Source organism: Rosa rugosa, chromosome 7 (genome assembly GCF_958449725.1).
Source record: "Rosa rugosa chromosome 7, drRosRugo1.1, whole genome shotgun sequence".
Lineage (NCBI taxonomy): Eukaryota > Viridiplantae > Streptophyta > Magnoliopsida > Rosales > Rosaceae > Rosa > Rosa rugosa.
The window spans coordinates 15,238,416-15,258,619 of record NC_084826.1 but is presented as its reverse complement, the minus strand read 5'-3'; the positions used below and the strand labels follow the sequence as shown (position 1 = coordinate 15,258,619).

Sequence of the window (20,204 nt, the reverse complement as noted above, 5' to 3'; positions counted from 1 at the left end):
GATTATTCTATTTCACGACTAACAACACCAAATCACACAGAAATTGCATAAGATCTTATCTTTATTTTTCTTTCTGAGAGAAAGGCTCAAACTCTCAACAGATAGTCACCCATCTTTCTCTATCCTCACCTAAAACTACTATGTCATTCAAAAGCTCATCAAATTCACAATCAATGACATTACTATTTTAACATAAACTGAACTTCAAATTCAATTTTTGAATGATCTCTTCCATACATCACCAAGAGCCATTGAGGTTTTTGTTCATTAGGATGCAAATCAAAAACACACTAAAACTACTGTCAAGGTCTCCCTTTTCTAGTGGGGTATTCATTTCTATAAGTATGTTTTTGAACAAAGCCAATCATGTAAAAGAGTACTTTGGAATGTTTTTGTGCATAAACAAAAACATATTTTATTGATATAGGGTGCATGCATAATTAATCTTTTCCTCTCCAGAGAACACATATTCTCCATTTCTTTAATTAGGTTTTTAAGGTTGTGTGGTTTGTGTGTTTGTCCGTTTCCCTTTCATACAATTTAGCCTCAATTTTTTTTTAATTCTCTATTGACAGGGGTTGGTGGTTCATAGGGATGGAAATGATATCCCGTCTACCATGTCTCAAAATACTTGCCATAAAATTTTCTTTAATGTTGTGCACCTTTACATGTGGAGCTCTCATTTATTTAAACTACCAGTAATGTGGATGTGTGTCCATTTTGAACTAGACACCATACCCTATTCCACTCAGTTTAGTTACACCCGTTTTGAGTCTGACTCTTAAGTTTTTTCACATCCATTCCCCTCAATTATTTGTTTCTAGAAAGAAAGATTAAGAAATATGCGTGTGGGTTTGAGTCCCACTATGTTCTATTCTCTGTCTTGCAAATCATGAAAAATAAGATTATTTCTATAGAATGAAAGCGACCAAAATGTATTCTGCATGTAGAATTCGATTCCCTTTGTTTTTATGTGTTTTTTTCTTTGCCCGAAAGTTGATGATCAGAAGAATAGTTAATCAAAGGTTAATTTAATTAAGTAAATGCATAACTTTTTGGGTTTGATATTGAGATTTGCGCTTTGGATTCTTTCAATGAACTTTCTACTTTCTTTATGGCTTAATCATTCTCATTATCATTCTAAGCCAGCTTAGACTCCAAAAACGGATGCATGCTAATCAATTTTATTGTATTATGAGCTGGAGAACTCAGAAACATACGTACTATGTGGAGAATGCCCACACTTGTTTATATTCTTTCTGGTTCTCTATTCATCCCGTGCCATACTCAGTTAGGGCAACTCCAACCAAGGGGTGCCAAACTCAAATTTTGCCAAATATAGGACTTTTCTTCTCCAACCCACCAAAAACCCATGATCTGGTCTTATAAATATAAGACTTGGGGCCATTTGAAGTCTCAAATTTGAGACTTTTCCGAGACCAGGACTGATCACTGCACATGGGGCCAGCCCACTTGCTGTCTCAGCCCAAAGGATGAAGAAACGCGTCAGGGAGGGAAACTGAAGGAGACGCGCGTGCCAGGGAGGGAAACTGAAGGAGACGTGCGCGCCAGACGCTGGAGAGAGAAGAAGGCCTGCTTTTCAGTCTGCAGACGTGGGGCCCGCCTGTTGTTCTGTCCCCTGGTGACCGTTGGAACCCCCAACGGTCAGGAAATCCAACGTTCATGATTGATCAGGTTTAAAAATGGACGGTCGGATGTTGCCTTTTTTTTTACTGAACGGATGTATTTCGATCTGATGGCTCAGATCTAATGGCTCAAAATTATACTCATATTATATTTTAGTCTAGAATAGTAAAAATAGCACCCCCATGGTTGGAGATGAGAATTGAGTCCTATATGAATAGTGCAACAAGGGAGTGCTAAAATGAGAATAGCACCCCCAAATGGTGCCCATGGTTGGAGTTGCCCTAATTAAAAATACATAGCTCGCATGCCGCATTTTCCAACCGTGTACCTAGATAATTAAACTGCATTATACAAAGACAAACATGTAACACCCCACCAAAAACTGCCTAGCTCGAGAATTATGCTTTTAAACAAGGCAACCTGCAATCAAATCATTCTCACTTTTAACTCTCTACGCTGCTGTCATCCATTTTCTCCATGGCTGGCTGGTGCTTTCTTAATCTTCAAAAGCAATTCCACCCGTGGGTCACAAAGTCACATACTATTCACTGTTTTTTATGTGTATTTTCACTCTCGAGGTCACGGGCACAGTGTATTTCGTGCCATATATGGGTCACTTTTTGGGTCATCCTGGTGACCTGTAAGCTGACCTGGTGACCCAAGTCTTATTGGAAACTGTGCCCGTGACCTAAAGAGTGGAAATAAACACTAAAAAGCAGTGAATAGTAGGTGACCCGGTGACCCAACGAGTGAACTTGCTCTAACAATAAGTTCAAATGATTGTACAATGTACTACTTTGGTGAGAGATCCACGACATCTCTAACATGTGTTTGTCGATGACAGCCTTAGATTATTAATTGCTCTAAATATTGGAAGATATTTGGTTTGTTTTTCGTAGTGGTTATCTACTAACAGAAGTCTTAAGAAAAGTGTTAAAACTCCGATTTGTAACAGTCACATATTTTCAGTGATGGTTCAACAAGTTCATGCCTCACCAATTAACCTTCGTACCAATAAAAGTTTTAAAAAAGAAGAAGTGGTAATTAGTCAATGTTGGAGTAGCTCCCCATTTTCCTTACATTTGATTGAATGTCTAAACACACAATACTGTAAGACCTAGTTTAATTAATAGGACTTAGCACCAGCACACATTAATAACTTATGAATCAAGAAACATGGTTTGTACATGAGATGTGCTTATTAGGAAATAGATTTTGGGACTAACAGTAATGTCACATACTCAATTAATCTTTATACTTAGTTGTGCTTAATTATCATTGTATTTAAGTTCTTCTCCACCATTTAATTTATAAATTCACTGACAATTCAGCACAACTTTAATTAACTGAGTAGGTAAATATCACTGTTAGTACTATTGTATGCTTAATTATGAATTGCGTAAATACTTAAGTTACATGTTTTTAGGCTTCATGTCTCCCTAATGATCAGATGGACAGTTTGATCTTTACTATGAGCGGATTAACCACTCAATTAAGCAAGTGATCGAGACTCAGTTAGGAGCAAATTACTCCAGCCCAAGTTGAGATGCGAACACCTCTTTCATTCTTCCTCCTCGATCCATTATCAAATTGCTTCCGTCACCAATGCATGTAACGAAAGATCGAAAGTGGAGCGACATGAGCATAAATTTCTGCCTTAATATGTATATAATACCACTAAAAATCAAAGGTGCAGAAACAAACACAAAAGAATTAAGGGAGAAGAGCATAGGCAATCTTGTACCACTAAAGAACCTTACATAAAATAAAATCACTCGGAAATAGTAAAAGAAAAAAAAACCAATCTAAAACTCTATGTTCCAACTGTTTTTTTTTTTTTTGGTAAACCTCTATGAACGAGGGAATTTATTAGAAAAAGAAAAGAAGACAGCCACTCGGGGGGACATAAACCTTACCCCAGCAGAACATGAAAAACGAAGTATAAGAGAAACAACCTCGTCTCTACAAACCAATCAGACAAACAACTAACAGAAACGAAAATTAGGAAGACCCAACCAATTACGACTACAAAAAGAAGTAATAAATGGGGGCGGTAGATCCCACCAAACCAATTAAACCTGTGCAGTTGACACCATGATTTGCCAAAGTATCCGCAACTTGGTTACCTTCACGAAAGATATGCGATGAGTGAAACTGCATTTGAGAGATACAGTGTAAGCAATTTCTCCACTCTATGCTAAGCCGCCAAGGTACTAAAGATGGAGAGCGCATGAAGTTAAGCACAATCTCAGAATCTACTTCCAACCAAATATGTTTCCACTCCCTCACCCAAGCCAATTCAATAGCTTGAATAACAGCCATCACTTCAGCGGCAACCAAACTCGGCATCTCTAAATTTGAACAGAAAGCACCAACCACCTGACCTTTATAATCATGAAACACTCCACCATAACCTTACCAGAGCTACTCTTCCATGCCCCATCAGTATTAAGCTTTATACAACCATATGGGGGAGGATGCCAATTAACCTCAACTACGCGTGGCACACGGCGTGGTCTGCATTGAGCACCAATCCTCTTCAAAACAACCAGGTCTGATGTTGAATTATGCATGCACCCAGTAGCAAGTTTGCTTGAAGAGATTATATGACCAGAAATTAAGGTGCAAGCATGATTAACACTAGTGACCTGACCATCAAACTTTGCTTTATTTCTAGACCCCCATATGAACCACAAAACTGAGACAAAGCAAGCAGACCACAACTCCTTCAATTGAGCACTACAACCATGATATAAGCCAATAACTAATGCTTTTGGAACTGAACTAGCTAGGAAACCCGGTGAGGCCAAATTTGTTAACCATGTGATGCCAAATTGCAGAAGCAAAGGGGCAAGAAAGAAAAATATGGCTCATTGACTCACCAGTTTGTCGACATAACACACAACAAGAAGCAAGTGATACACCCCGTCTTTGAAGAAAATCATCGGAGAGAACACGACCCCTTAACACCTTCCAAGCCAACAAAGACATACGAGGAGCAATAAACTTCGACCAAATTAATTTTCCCCAAGCCAAGGGAGGGAGATGAGGCCGTAAATAAGAATATGCGTCCTTGGCCGTGAGGTCCCCTGAAGATGAAGGAATCCAAACTAAACGATCAACTACTTGGGGATCTGTTGCAATGGATATTTGTCGAACAATAGCACATAAACCTGGGAAATGCAATTGAAGAAGATTTGGAAGATTCCACATCCCATCTAATAGAAAATCTGCAACCCGGTCTTTAGAATAAGCCACATGAGAACCAAAAAAATCAGCTAAAGGGTGACCAACAAAATTATCTCTCCAAAAAGAAACCTTAGAATTATAACCAAGCAGCCATTGCCCATTCTCTACCAAATGATTCCAAAACCGTTTAACACCAAACCAAATAGAAGAAGAAGTGTACGATTTCCTTAAACAACCATTCTTCCAAAACTGATCCCTTAAAAAACAACATCCCTCTGCGGAAGATGCAAAAAAACCTCCCATGCTTTTTTAAGAAGAAGGGAACGGTTTAGAACAAGAAGCTGCTTGAGCCCTAGACCTCCCTCCTCGAAAGGAGAGCAACATAGTTTCCAAGCTATCAAAGGAACACCACGTTTATCAATGGAGCCTGACCAGAGAAAATTTCGACACTAAGATTCAATTTTACGAAGCAAGGCAACAGGCCATTCATAAACCTGAAAACTATAAACAAGCATGCTTGAGATCACTGATTTAATTAATTGAAGCCGACCAGCCATAGATAAAAGAGAGCCTTTCCAGCTGGAAAACCGCAATCTGATCTTGTCAACAAGAAATTGAAAATGAGATGCTCTAGGCTTCCCTCTGAAAATAGGTACCCCCAAATAAATAAAAGGCGCTGAACCCATAGGAATACTTAAGGAAGAGACAATAGAGTGCTGCCTATAATGAAGATGTTTGCTTATAAAAACTTGAGATTTAGCCTTGTTGACAACTTGCCCAGAATTTGTACCATACCCTTCAAGAAAATCCATAACTACCTTTAAATTCTTCTTATCACCTCGACAAAAGATAATTACATCATCAGCAAATAAAACATGAGATGGAGCACAAGTACCTCTGGGTGAAGAAATAGGTTTCAGCTGCTTAGAGACCATCAGCTCAGATATACCCCTGCTTAAGGCTTCCTCTGCCAAACCGAAAAGTAAAAGGAGAGAGAGGGTCCCCCTGACGAACTCCTCGGCCGCAAGAAAAATAACCAACTGATCTCCCATTAACTAGAAGCGATAGTTTGGCTGATTGTAAAAGACTCATGACCCACGAAACAAAAACTTGATGGAATCCAAAAGCTTGAAGAACACGAACTAGAAAATCCCATGAAAGAGTATCAAAAGCCTTGGTGATGTCAACTTTTATTGCCACATTTCCCCCATAACATTTATTATCCAACAAGTTGAAACACTCCGAGGTGGCAAGAAAACAATCTGCAATATTGCGGCCCTTAACAAACGCATGTTGTTGAGGAGAAATAATTCTAGAAGCAATTTCTGTTAGGCGTAAGGAGAGGATTTTTGGGATGATCTTGAAGACAAAGTTCGATAAAGCAATGGGCCAAAACTGCTTAATAGAATCTGCATGCTCCACTTTTGGAATTAATATGATGATGCTGGAATTGAAGGAAGATGGCAAAATACTGAACTGAAAAAAATATTGAACCGCCTTAATCACATCCTGACCTGCAATATCCCAACATGAGACAAAGAAATGTCCATTGAAACCATCCGGCCCTGGTGCACTATCCGGATCCATAGATTTTACCACTGAAAAAATTTCATCTGAGGAAGGCATTGCAATAAGCCGTTCATTTTCTTCAACCGTAACCAGAGAAGGGATAACACGTGAAACTAGCCCAGAGTCTTGGCAATCAGCTCGATGCGCAAACAGATCAGTATAGTAACCAACAATATGATTTTGAATGGAAATAGAATCATCAAATACCTGATCACCCTCCCGTAGCATAGCAATGGAAGACTGGGTCTTACAAACATGACACGTGGAATGAAAAAAAGATGTATTTCTATCTCCCTCAGCTAACCAACACTGCCTTGACTTTTCCCGCCAAAACATCTCTTGGATACGCATCGACTCCGTCAAATTAGCTTGCAGTACACTTTCTTTGGCAAGTTGATCATCAGATTCTCCTGAAGTTGCAATTTCTTGTTGAATGAGTGCCAACTCATTTAGATCAGCATCTATATAGCACGTCTCCAATCATGCAAGATACCTAAACGTGTTAGGATTCTCCTTATCCCTCTCCAGGTATTCACGGGTGATGAGATCTTCAATTCGCTTCTTAATTGCTTTGATGTCCGGCTTGAACAAGCCCTTCAATATCTCAACACACTCCATGACCAATTGCTGGTGACCCAAAACTTTCCTACTCATCATAATCCTCACAATTGCAGCATCTATAGCAAATTTCCGGTTTTTGTCAACATCTTCAGTCACCTTCTTCCTTTCGTCCAGTGGTGGCATAGGAATCTTGATTTTTCTCATTTTGTCAGTGAACTTGGAGTTGAGCATAAAGGTGTCACTCTGCGAGATAGTCTTTGTACTTGGCTCCTTGAGAAGGATCTTGTACTTCCCACATGAAAGAGGAGGAAGCAAGTCTAATCAACTCGTCTTTGGTTAGATTTAGCTGAATTGAGATTTCTGAAAAGCTCAACTTCTTGGCATTGTTAAAGAGCAGCAGGAGAGCAGCCTGATGAGTTGTCACAACCACTTCTATGGTTTTCGAATGAAACTTGCCCTCGACGTTGGAAGAACCCAGTGAGTATATCCATGCATGACAGCTTTTTGCGCTGGTATTCCCTATTAAAGAAATCCTTGAAAACTTCAACACACTTGACCATCGATCTCTTCAGGAAGGTTGAGATCAGACGATTTGTAACTTGGCCAGTAACCGGTTGTGAGAATCTGGACTGATAAATTGAGCCCGGGATTTCGATTCTTTTCTTGGATGAACGCTCCAAATCTGGTGAGTGATTCTTTATCCACTGTCAAATCGGTGATCATTCCTTCCATCTTGGAGGTGAATTGTCCACCACATTGCTGCTTCAGCTTTGTCAGAAGACTTTTCTCACGGTCTTCAGTACTCCCACTCCCACTCCGAATGAAAAGCAGCCTACGGGCAAGTTTTTTCCTGCAGAACTCAGAAAAAGGTCTTTGTCACTGATATAAACAAGCAGAGTAACAACCTTTTCTAGGGTTTCTTCTACGGCCTCCTCGCTCAACTTACTTCCAGCCATTTAGGGGATATTATCACAGAAAGCAGCAAGAATTTTGGCACTAGAACTCCCGGCAACAGATTTATCGCAAACCACCTCAAAAGCTTGCTTCAGAACCTTGTGAAAGAGTGAATGGTTCATAAAGCAACCAGTCACATATCCCAAATACTTGTCATGTAGGTCTATTAGTTTTTGGATAAGCACAAGTCCATATTGTTCAGCTCCACTTGAAGCCTGCTGACACTACTACAAAATGGGCTATAGGACACCAATTTTGGGCACTATTCTGAATTGGTGTGTATATTGAACAGTTTTGCACCGTGTAATTTGATCGGTGAGTTGTTATGGAGGTGCCACCAACATTCGGTGGCCCAATGCTCATATTTGATTAAATTATTCATAATTGGTACGCTGGGGATTGGTTGGTTACAAATATTTACGGGTTTTACCCCCAAATTACATCTCTTGTTCAGCAAAAGCATCGGTCCTCGTCTTTGGTCAGATGAAAAGAATGGGTGATGACAGGAAAACCAAAATTTGTTCCAAAATTATACTTTGTTTATTGTATTTGAAAGTTGAAACCCACCCAATATCCACAATACGCACTCTGGATCACTTTACCAAAATATGACCTAGCTCTTTTGAAACGAGATTGAAGGCTGAATCTTCTCAGAGACGTCGTCCATGTTTGGCCTCTGTAACCTCGCTCACCTTGGATCGCTTCATCTTCTCCTCTATAACTATATCTAGCCTTCAAGGAGAAGATCAAGGAATTCGGGATCCGATGCTCTCTACCGGGGGTTTCGACAACGATCGATCATCAGATGCTGTTGGGGCTTCGATTTGGTGGATTCAACACCCTTCTCTGACTTCTAGTTTTTGGATTGTGCAGGACGCCCCACACGCACCACCTTAAACGATTTCTCATCTCAAGACTATGTGAGAATTTCACCTTTTCTTTTTTATTCTTCTAGCTAGCAGTAGCTTCTTCGAATTTCTCCACAAGTCTCATTTATCAATGCTCAAGTATGTGTGTCGATCTAGGAATGATTTATGCATGTTTGATGCTTCTGTATATTTCATGCTATCTAATTTACTCTGTTGACCCCCATGTCATGAATATCACTAGCATCAGCATATGCATTGTCTAAAGTGGGGAAGATAAGGGCAAACTTGAAAGTAACTTTGTTTTCCCAGGTTGTCAATTATAAAATGTTTCTCGTTTGGATATTGGAGTTCAGTGGTTGCAATAATTTGTTTATTATGTTGGCTGCAACTAGTGGAGGAACCAATCAAAGAGAAGATAAGCAATTGCCTTCTTTTGAAGGTGGTACTCCTCCCATTTTTTTCTTTTGCAGAGAATCGAGGCTTTTTTATATGCTCAGCTTGCAGTATTTTGTTCTTTCCTAGAGAGTCAAGGCTTTTTTAGCTGCACAGCTTGAGGTTAATGTCTATCATTTTATTGTTTTATAGTTTTTGCATTGCTAGTTATACTAATTAGGACATTCGTCAACCTACCTTATGTTTTTGCAGGGGAATCAGATTATCAAATTGGGTCATGTAATTGAAAGTGTTAAAAGTGCTATAGATGGAGTGTCATGGCAAGTCACTGAAGGTACATACGCCATAAATAATCTATTGCAAACATTTGGTTTATCTCTTGCTTTGAGTAGTGAAACTGATTACTTTCATTTTTCTATTGTATTGGTAAGGCATTTAAGTTTGATCGCCTAGTTTAAGCACATTACTTAATATGTGTCACTGTTTTGTAGGTCCTCTACAGATTTTTGGATTACTTAAGCAAATTTGATTGGGAGAAATACTGTGTAAGTTTAAATGGACCAGTTTACAAATCCTCTCTACCTAATATTGTGGGTAAGAGATATCTCTTGTGCCTGTAATGTTGGATGGCTCTTTTGTATTGTCCTGGTCTCTGAGTTTCTTCTCTCTCTGAAGCTGAAGTACCAGATAATAGAGGGGATGATGTACTGCTAGGTGAAGAGTTTATTAGAAACTGTGTACCATCAAAGGGGTGTGAGACAAACTTACGAGTTTGTTCCTTATAATTGATCCACTAAAAGAGAACAACCACCTTGGCCGTAGTGTCAATAGAGGTATTCCCCTGTTCTCTCTCTCTCTCTCTCTCTCTCTCTCTGTGTTGTTGTCATGGAATTTTACTGGAGTACTATAACTACTAGCTGCTCGTTCACTCTGTGTGCTGTCACATGGTAATGATTCATGTGTTTTCTGCAGGTAGCTTCTATCGAAAATGTAGTGCTTTTTAAATATGGAGCTCGCAAGCTAGGCTGGATTCTCTTGTTACCAGCAGAGAGAATATCAGATGAACTTAACAAGTTTTTAGCAACACTTTGGATAGGCATGAAAGTAAATGTCAGACTACTGTGCAAAATAATGCCTTGTTGGAGCTGGGTGAAGATTTGGAGTTGATACCAGTAAATGAAACATCAACTATGTCTCTTTTTGGTAGGTTTAAGCTTTGTAAGTTGCAATAAGTTTCTTTATTCTCGGATAAGCTAGTGCAATAAGTTGTATTTACATATCTATTACGACTTTAGATTTTGATCGAAAGTGATGATGTATATGAATACATTTGTAGACATAATTGATCTATTCCACTACTTAATGGTTTTAGTTTAATATATGTATATATATATATATACTTTTTTTTTTAATAATGTGGCATTTGAAGACACTGTTCTAACAGTTGGCTATTAACACTATAATTGGTGTATGGTAGCTGACATGACAGCTGACATGACAACATTCTTTTGAGTTGAAAACCAGGCACCGTTTCAATTTTGGTGCTCTATGCTACAAAAGAAACTGGGGTAATCACCACTGTCATGGATTCAGTGGCTGCATAGTGGCTAATGAAGACATTTGTGGCCTTTGTGAACAATAGACACCCTTATAGGAGGGTGTCCTATAAGCAAAATTCTAGTAGTGTGATTACTACTTGCAACAGCCTTTTCAGCCTGTTGGACCAAGGCTTTACCTTCATTAGTAACATGCTCTCTGAATACGGTAGCAACAGGTTCCAAGCCTATAGGTATATTAAGGTAGAGCCTATATATCCTAGACAAATCCTCCACCTTATCGTTTTGCAGAAAAACCCGGCATCCAGATTCCTCCTTATCAAGGATTTGGGTGTCATAAACCACCAACAACTCATGCTGCACTTTCTCCAATAGCTTCGGCTCACTGGTCGATTACAAGTAATGAGAAGCCCTCTCCCTCTCCTTTTGCATTCCTCTGTCTTCAACATGTACTCTGAACATGGAAGGTAGCAGAGGTGAATGGCATTCAATATTTATGTTCTCTTTCAATCCACTACAAGAGAAAATGTCATCGGCGACAATCCAAAGTTGTCCTAAAAAGTCTAAATTTCTCGCTAAATTGAAAATGCGACTACTTTGAATTGTCGCAACCAATTGTCGTCTTATGTGTTTTACTGATTGTCAAAAGCAACGAAATTACACGATTGTCGCTTTTTCAATATGCGACGCAATTGATTCCTCGCATATCACAAATTGTGACACTCACAAGTATGTTACCAAAAACTATTTGCGAGACTTTATATTTGTTACTATTTTAAATATACGAGGCTTCGTTTATGTCGCATATTCCATATGCAGGGCTTGGATGTTTGTCACATTTGAAATATACGACATAATCCATTCCTCGCATATGACGTCTTGTGAGATGCGCAAGTATGTTGCAGAATGTCATATGCGAGACTTTATGTTTGTAACAATTTCTAATATACGAGACTTCATTTACGTTGTTGCATATTTCGTCTGCGAGGCTTGTATGTTTGATCAAAAATTTAAATGCGAGATTTATTTTTGTTGCAAAAAATAACTGTGAGGTTTCATTTTTGTTGCTTATATTAATATGTGACACATATGCATTTGTTGTAGAAAATTATATGCGAGACTTCTTGTTTGTCTCATATAATTTCATTGAGGAACAAATTGAATCGCATATTGAAAAAGCGACAACCGTGTAATTTCATCGCATTTGACAATCAATAAAACACATTAAGCGACAACTGGTTGCAACACCCCAAAGTCGTTGCATTTTCAATTAAGCGAGAAATTTAGACTTTTTACGACAACTTTATAAAGATGAACCGACAAAACAAGAATATATTAACCCAAAGTATTGTTTACAATCAATACCAATTCAAAATAGTTAGATCAATAATAATTCAAAACAGCCCAGAGATCCTTGTGTACTAAATCCAACATACTACTAACCAAATTATTGGTTGTTGGTTTGCTCAAAAGTGTTGCAATTAATGAACTCCTCATCTTTTTGGCATGCTCCTGATCATTTCCCCAAATCTTGGAATATTTGTCTACTTGCTCTTGCACTTTGAACTCATCACTGGACACGCATCTGCCACGCTGAAAGTTATTTTTTTTTTTCGAGGTTTTGTATAGGCCTGTGGCACCTGCAGGCAAAACAATGACTCAGTTCTAACAAATAATAAGTGCTTGACTCAATTCTAAAACACTAGACAATCAAATGAAAAACAACGAACACCGAAAGATACAAGTCACACAAGAAGTCAAGAATTGAAACTCTACAAAGTTAACACCAGAAAATGAATAAAAAAAGACAAAACATCAATACATCAATTTAACCAGATCAACAAAGTCCTCACACAAAAGCTCAATAATCTATCAATCCTGTATTACTAGCATTTATTTTCAGGGTAATATAAGACATTTATTAGGAATGCAAAACTCATACCAAGTAGAAGAAGGTAGTAGTATACAAACTAAAGACAAATAAACAAATGATAGATTCTAATAACTTTTACCTTTCCAACGATTGCATTCAAAATAGATAACAAATGTAAACTTCAATATAACAGCAAAAGATACCTGAAGTTCCAGATTTTGCTATTGTTCCCAAGTTCTTGATCTCCTCCTTTGACGTCATACCTATACCCCAATCATGTATGGAGAGGATTCTCTCTCTTTTGTCTAATTTAATCTGCCTTTTGTTATTGCAAATAAATGGACAACGCTGAATAACATGTCATCTAGTAGCACACTTCATACTACTAAAGCAAAGCAAGGAACATCAACTAACCTGAATTTTGAGCCTAGTGTTATCATCTTCACCCAAAATTTGCTAATCTGTAGGCCAGAGCCAGAGCCAACATGAAGCAATCTGGCACGTTGATTTAATTTAAGGCCCCTTACTATTGAAAACAGAAGGTTAATAAAAACACAATTAATCATTCATAGAAAGTCAATGAAAACAAAGATGAGGAGAATAATGTCAAAGACACCTGATTCCTGATTAATCATTTACAAGAACTTGCAACCTTAACATGACAAATGACATAGAAGTCATTAGATGAACAAAACGCTTTTAAGATCCAAACATAGAAAGAGCTTGCAATATAGAAGTTATGAAACTGCCAGTAAACTAAGATTATTATTGTTAATATTCTCAATGGCTGTGCAACATAACAGAATTTGCTTGTTTTTACAAACTCAAAGCATGAAGTTGAACCAGTTGAAGAAAACGGAACAAGTAATTGCAATCTTTTACAGTAAACACCAAACATAATAGAGCAAACGATTAAAAGGGAAGGAATGGAATACTCACCGAATACAAGTGTCTGTCTGGCTCGGCTTCACCAAATACTAATTGCCTCTGCTTCAATCAGAGCTTTTCACGAATTGGTTGTTTACTTCAATTTGGGGTTTTGACACCTAACTGAATATAGTGCATCTTCAAGGTTAGCATAGTCTGAATAGATGAACAACATATATAATTGAAACAACCAACATTGAATTCAAATAGGCAACCTGAACAATACCCGCCATTTTAAACCCACATCTAATTTAGATACCTAAGTAATTGTCCAAATTGGCAACCATATATTTTCATAAAACTGGAATCCGATTTGAACCCAAAACCGAAAATTGATCAATAGGATTGAAGAGAGTCCATAGTCCATACCTTGGAAATAATAGAACCAGCGAGCTCATGGGCACCGATCTGTAATTCCGGTTAGAGATCGAGACAATACCCGAGATTCTCAACGTTTTGCGGTGACGAGAAGAAGAGTGAGGCGAAATAGATAAACCCAGATTTGTCGGTTCTGCGCAAAGACCTGGGTTTTGAGGCTAGTGAACAAGCGATAGTAGCACCCATGGAATTGATGATGCAGAGGCAATACATGTCATGGCCTTGCTGTCACTGATTTAGAGTTGGGGATGAAGAGAGTGAGACCCTTAGGGACGCAGATGAACTCTGAGATTGAAAGAATACGGTCGTCAGCCTCTTTCTCTCTAGCAGACTCTGTGAAGTCGTAATTAGGTTTTTATTCTCTATATTTATTTTTTTATATTTATCGGATTGAAACACGCTCATTTTTATAATTTGAACCCTTTTTTTATTCAGATGGCGCCTTTTAAAAAAAATTATTTTCATCCAAATTCTATATTTCGTATTATTTTGAATTTAAAATTTAAGATTTTAGAAATTTTTTTAACAAATTTCATTGGAGCGTGAGCTTGTGGTATATGGATTGTAGCCTGATGATCCGAGTAAGTTTCTTGCCTTCCCAGTAAAAGTTGTATTTCTTTAAATCTCATTCCATTGAAAAAAAGCAGACAACTATTAAGACGCCGATTTGGTACCTTGTATAAGGACACGATCAAAGCATATAGAAATCAGAGAGCTTAAACTAAAAGCTATTTTCTTTTCTTTCAGTGAGATTATTCTTTCTCAAGCTTGTTACTTATACTACTCAATCGATTCTATGCTCTGTCAGGCTCAATCATCGTTGGATCTAAATCAAATGGTGGAGAATAACAAGCTAATTATGTTCACCTACTCATTCACTCTTATTTGTGGTTAAAATTTAAAAATGTTGACTATGCATTTTCATGATCACATAATATCGTCAAGTTCATTTGGCAAAGAATAAATAAAATTAGAGATTTTTTAGTTATCCAAGTGTGTCATGTTGATACGGTAAAATGACCCTAAAGCTGAGTTGATAACAAAAGGACTAAGTTGAACTTGGTAGGGAATTCTATGTGGAAATGGGGTTACAGTCCTTAAGGACCTGAATTCATATGTTACATGGAGAACAAGTGTAACATAATTCAAGAATGATATTGAAGCTTACTTCTACAAGAATATTAAGATCTGACACCTCTGTGAATATCTTGTGTTCTATATGTTCTTTAATGGCTTATGATATAAATTTCACCTCAACGAGAAAGTACAAACAATGTTATGAAGTTCTAATAGTTGCACAAACAATAAATGACAATTCATATAAGCCATCGCCTAATTGGTTTTAGACGAGTAAGTTCAAGTTGTCACATAATCATTAAGCGACAACCCATAGAAGTCGTCAACTAATAGGTTTTCAGTGAGGAAGTTCACGTTGTCACATTAACATAAAGCGACATGCAACCTGTTGAGGTCGTCGCCTAATTGGTTTTTTGTGAGAAAATTAAAGTTGTCACATAAACATTGATTGACAACTCGTAGCAGTCGTCGCCTAATTGGTTTTTAGTGAGGAAATTCAAGTTGTCATATAAACACTAAGCGACAATCTGTAAAAGTCGTCGCCTAATTGGTCTTTTGCCAGAAAATTAAAGTTGTCACATAGACATTAACTGACAACTCATAGAAGTCGTCGCCTAATTGGTTTTCAGTGAAGAAGTTCAAGTTGTCACATAAACATTAAGCGACAACATGTAGAAGTTGTCGATTAATTGGTCTTTTGCGAGAAAATCAAAGTTGTCACATACACATTAACTGACAACTCATAAAAGTCGTCGCTTAATTGGTTTTCAGCGAGTAAATTCAAGTTGTCACATAAACATTAAGCGATAATCCGTAAAAGTTATTGCCCAATTGGTTTTCAATGAGGAAGTTAAGATTGTCACATAAACATTAATTGATAACTCAAAGAAGTTGTCACTGAATCAGTCTTCAGTGACAAAAATCTAGTTGTCACATAAACATTAACCAACAACTCAAAGAAGTTGTTGCTAAATTAGTCTTCAGTGACGAAAATCTAGTTGTCACATAAACATTAACCAACAACTCAAAGAAGTTGTTGCTAAATCAGTCTTTAGTGACAAAAATCTAGTTGTCACATAAAACATTAACTGACAATTGGTAGAAATCGTCGCCCAATTGACAATTTGCAAGGAAATGGGTGTCGCACAATGTTACATTAGCGACAACAGTCAATTTCTCGCAAATACCTACTTTATGTGACAAATTGGTTGTCGCTGATAGGATCATGTGCGACAACTTAAATTTCCTTGTATTTGCCAAGTTTTTGTGACGAATTTTGGGTTGTCACAATGAAATTCCTCGCTTTTGCTATTTTCTCTTGTAGTGATCTCCGGAGTGATTGCAGAAAGGTCTTGATCGGTGGTCCTTAGAGCTTTAATCGGGCTCTAATGGTGCTGCAACCTTATGATGGGATTGCACCAATGCAGTCAGTGGAGATGCATGATCTGTTCTTCTTGGTGCGAATAACTAATATGCCACCTGCATATGAATAGAGGAACACAATTGCTGATGTCGCTTCGATGGCTGGAAAATTTCTTGATATAGATCGAAAGTTGTTTGATGCAACAGGGAAAATTAGGGTTCGAGTTTCTCATTCAATCTCAAAACCATTTTTTCTGAAGAAAACCTTAAAGTTTGATCAGGGTGTGGAGCAAGAAGTCCATTTCTTTTTCGAAAACTTGGTGGGCAAGTGCAGCATATGTGATCGAGTTTTCCATGAAAATGGTGCCTACAACCTAGCCGCTGCACCACCAGCAGTGAAAGGAACGGATCAGCCTGTGGCTCGCAACCTTACTGGCCAGTTTTTGGGCTTGAATGGTCATCAGTTCAAGAATGACACATTTCGGTTCCAAGGCATCACCACTCCCATTTGGCCACCAGTGGGTCGTACATTAATTGGTGGAGCTGAATCAAGCAAACTGTGGCGACCGATGGTCATTTGAAGCGCAGAAGCAAGACTACTCAGTGATGATGATTCCCTTGCTCTAGTACCAGTCGAGGCCGAGAATCATGCTAAGCGGGATAGGTCGTTTCCCTCCCCAAAAAAATTGAAGTTGATGATGTCTGATTTGCTTGAAGGGAAAACAAGCTCGGTAGCTGCCATAAAAAAAGTAAAAATGCCTGAATTCCTCTCTAAGTTCAGTGCCAAGTCTTTAGGTCTGTTAAAACTCCAGGAGACATGTTGGTGCCTGCTGAAGTCATGATGGCAAAGCCTATATTGGAGCTAGCTGCCAAGTGCAAAGAAGAAGAGGGCAGGCCTTTGGGCTCGAAGAACAAAATTTCTAAGTCGAAGAAAGTATTTGCTGAAGAGGTCTTGATTGTTCTGTATTCAGGTAAACCCCCAAGCTCTAGCTTGAAGGATAAGGGAAAAATATAGGTTAGGTGTGGTAGGAGCCTATTTACTATGTCTTACTATTCTCCATAGTTTGTAAGCTATAACTTCCAATAAGTGAGCGATTAGTTCGAATATAGATTGCCTGTCTCTATGTATCACAATAGTTTTCTTACTACAGCTTCTTAATCTGTCTAATTGAAGGCAATAGAAAGATATGTAATGGCCAGCTCAGCGCGTTAATGAAATCCACATTTCTTTTAAAAACAAAAAACAAAAAAAAGTAGGAAAGTCAAAAACAAAAAACAAAAACCAACTAAGAGTATGGTAAGTAATCAATGATCAAACTTCTTTTCGAAAAAAAAAGAAAAGAAAAGCGCAATGGTCAAACTGACCCGCATAACCTTGATATTCTAAACACAGAGCCTGATTGAATTTTTTTTTTAATTTTGTTTTTTTTTTGTTTTTAATAAGGGAGCTTCTATTCATACCTCTAAAATTAATATTTGGACCCCTCTTTTTTTTCAAATAATAGTTGACTTTGTCAACTCATGTCCAATTACCAATAAAGACACAAATAAGGAAAAAAAAAAATCTTATTATTATATCTACAAATAGTAATAATCTTCAACTTGGGGAAAACTTTCTCCTCCAATGTAAACCCTAAAATATATATCGCCAAACTTTATTTAACGTTGTAGTCAAAATTTTCTGAATTTGACTTTGTCCTCATAAAGTGATAGACTTCCTTGCTCACACAGTTGACAATTTACAGGATCTATCACTGCGCTATAAAAAAAAAAAAGGAGAGAAAATGAGAAATACAAAGACACCTCAGTTGATGAAGCCCTACTCATTCTGAATGCAATCAAACATGTGAACGAGTGGCGACAAAAAGCAGTACTGCAACACGTTTATATGAAAAACGCAGCAATGGGTAGTTGTCCACAAGATCTTCCCGCACATCATCAGTGCAGAGCAATTTTATGTGGAACTATTCTATAGATATGATGAAAAATTCGACCCTATGATATAAATCTATGGAGAATGCCCTAGACTCATGGTTGATTATTGTAATTTCCTCCACTATCCCATACATATCTAAAACAAAAGGACCATGTTCATTTCAAGTTGCTATGGAAACAACTAGGAGAGAATCAATTTAGGGACAATGACACCTAAATGCAATGAAAATAATACTTGAAAAACATATTTGTATGAGATGATGAGCAAACATGGTATTGTTGCCTACGCTAACCAAGGGTCAACAATTCATTGAAAAAGTGCTAGCACCTATGTTACTCGTAATGGAGGATGAACTTCCAAAAAAAAAAAAAAAAAATTGCTGCAATTCCAAATCTTCAAAACATGAAGGAGTCAGTAGTTGGACTTTTTGAAAATATGAAATAGAATAAAAAAAAAAAAAGGCTTTTATTAATTTTATTAGACGATAGGCATTATATGAAAATTAGAGAGGTGTACATAGCAAATTGATTATTTGTAAAAGTGAGTTGGAGGTCTATTAAGTGGGGAGGTCTAAATACCAAATTTGGAGGTATGAATAGAAACTCTCTTTTAATAATCAAAGTACCATCTGTAGCGGTTACAATACTTACATGGATGCATGTATGAATTGGTTTCCTTGTGTCCACCATAACTCTACGATCTCATTAACCTTTTGGAAGTAAAATCTCGTCTTAAACGGCGAGGCGACGGTCCCATTAAAAATCAAAATGTAAACAAAAACATTAAGCGACCCTCAGCCTTTTGTTTTTTCCTTTGGCATGCAAGGAACGACCTTCAGCCTTTTAAAAATAAGATTTATCAAGATATATAGAGTAGTCATCGATCAGCCTTTTAAAAATAAGATTTATCAAGATATATAGAGTAGTCATCGATCAGACGAGCTTAAAATCAAAATGCAAATAAAACGTGATGAAACTACCCTCATTCTTTTTAAGTTTATCGCAAGAGTGTTCTGGTTGGCCAAGTGGTCCGACCGGGCACCCTTTTCTACTTTCCTGCCATTTTGAAGTAAATTAAACCAAACCAACAGATTGATTTACGCTAAATATAAATGTAATACATTAGGTGTTGAACCATGACATTCACACCGATGGCTACAATACGAAATTTTCAATCCTTTAAATCTCCGTACAAAAAGGTTGCATAATCTAGAGCACTACAGAAAGTGAATCAACATAAAATTCAATACCGAACTTTAAACACGTACATTGAAAAACGGAAAAGAAAAGCGCACATTATTTTTTCTCATTTTCCAGTCTAATCATGAATATTACAAAAACCTTCCCATATTTCACTACCCGAAAACCAAACATCATCATGTGAACCAAGTCTGAGCACCGAGCTTTGGATCAACCTCAACTCTAGCCACCCCCTCCCTGTTCTCCGCCGCCTTCGCCACCTCCACCTCCCCCACCACCATTTCCGCCACGTCAGCCTCCTCCTCCTCATCCACATAGTTGGGATCCCTCTCATCTATGGCCGCCGGGACCGGGTCCAGCTCGTTCTCCGCCATGTCGCCGGGTCCCTCCCACGTGTACTTCCCGCCGTGGCCCGACTTCGGCGGCGGTTGTCCGATTCCCAATCCATCGATGGGGTGGCGCTCCCGGCCCTGCAATCCCATGTCTACGAGCTTCTTCTCCACGTACTTGATGGTGTCGATGTTGCGGGTTTTGACCTCCGTCTTCTCCACTATCTTCCGGCCCTCCTCGTTGTGGCTCACCGCTCGGATTGTCACCTTGTCTTTCTTGCCGTCGATGGGTTTCATCGTGATTAACTGTGATTCGCGAGTTTTCTTTTTTTGTTTGAGTGAGTGAGATGGGAGTCGTTTCGTAGTGGGTGTATATATTGAAGAG

General features: G+C 38.1%; 2 protein-coding genes, 1 long non-coding RNA gene and 1 pseudogene across 8 annotated transcripts; 1 reads left to right on the top strand and 3 right to left on the bottom strand.

The window, feature by feature from the left end:
- Nucleotides 1–6,885: 6,885 nt before the first annotated feature.
- LOC133722462 (cullin-1-like) lies at nucleotides 6,886–11,170 on the bottom strand (annotated as a pseudogene).
- Nucleotides 9,669–10,523, top strand: LOC133722464 (uncharacterized). Its single transcript, XR_009852755.1, has 3 exons — nucleotides 9,669–9,776; nucleotides 9,858–10,015; nucleotides 10,155–10,523. It is a non-coding gene; the product is annotated as an uncharacterized LOC133722464 (long non-coding RNA).
- An 880-nt stretch (nucleotides 11,171–12,050) lies between the features above and the next one.
- LOC133722463 (uncharacterized) lies at nucleotides 12,051–14,275 on the bottom strand. 6 transcript variants are annotated; one of them, XR_009852752.1, is made up of 5 exons: nucleotides 13,908–14,275; nucleotides 13,551–13,661; nucleotides 13,026–13,137; nucleotides 12,815–12,930; nucleotides 12,051–12,378 (listed from the first exon to the last, which is right to left on the bottom strand). XR_009852752.1 is itself a non-coding variant. In XM_062149350.1 (4 exons), the coding sequence occupies exons 2-4, from the start codon at nucleotides 13,175–13,177 to the stop codon at nucleotides 12,122–12,124; spliced, it is 525 nt and encodes a 174-aa protein (XP_062005334.1). In that variant the 5' UTR covers nucleotides 13,178–13,661; nucleotides 13,908–14,275; the 3' UTR covers nucleotides 12,051–12,121. The 6 variants fall into 6 exon arrangements, 1 of the variants encoding a protein (XP_062005334.1); XR_009852753.1 differs by having other exon boundaries at nucleotides 12,815–12,926; XR_009852754.1 differs by having other exon boundaries at nucleotides 13,026–13,106.
- A 5,171-nt stretch (nucleotides 14,276–19,446) lies between these two features.
- LOC133723356 (uncharacterized) lies at nucleotides 19,447–20,192 on the bottom strand. Its single transcript, XM_062150166.1, has one exon. The coding sequence runs from the start codon at nucleotides 20,114–20,116 to the stop codon at nucleotides 19,667–19,669; it is 450 nt and encodes a 149-aa protein (XP_062006150.1). The 5' UTR covers nucleotides 20,117–20,192; the 3' UTR covers nucleotides 19,447–19,666.
- Nucleotides 20,193–20,204: the final 12 nt, after the last annotated feature.

Excerpts from the sequence above, each read along its gene's own strand:
- LOC133722463 (XM_062149350.1), bottom strand. The coding sequence starts at position 13,177 with ATGATTAATTGTGTTTTTATTAACCTTCTGTTTTCAATAGTAAGGGGC. Across the intron at positions 12,931-13,025 it reads ACACTAGGCTCAAAATTCAG|GCAGATTAAATTAGACAAAA; the intron begins GTTAGTTGATGT and ends CAATAACAAAAG. Across the intron at positions 12,379-12,814 it reads AGCAAAATCTGGAACTTCAG|GTGCCACAGGCCTATACAAA; the intron begins GTATCTTTTGCT and ends TTTTGCCTGCAG.
- LOC133723356 (XM_062150166.1), bottom strand. The coding sequence starts at position 20,116 with ATGAAACCCATCGACGGCAAGAAAGACAAGGTGACAATCCGAGCGGTG.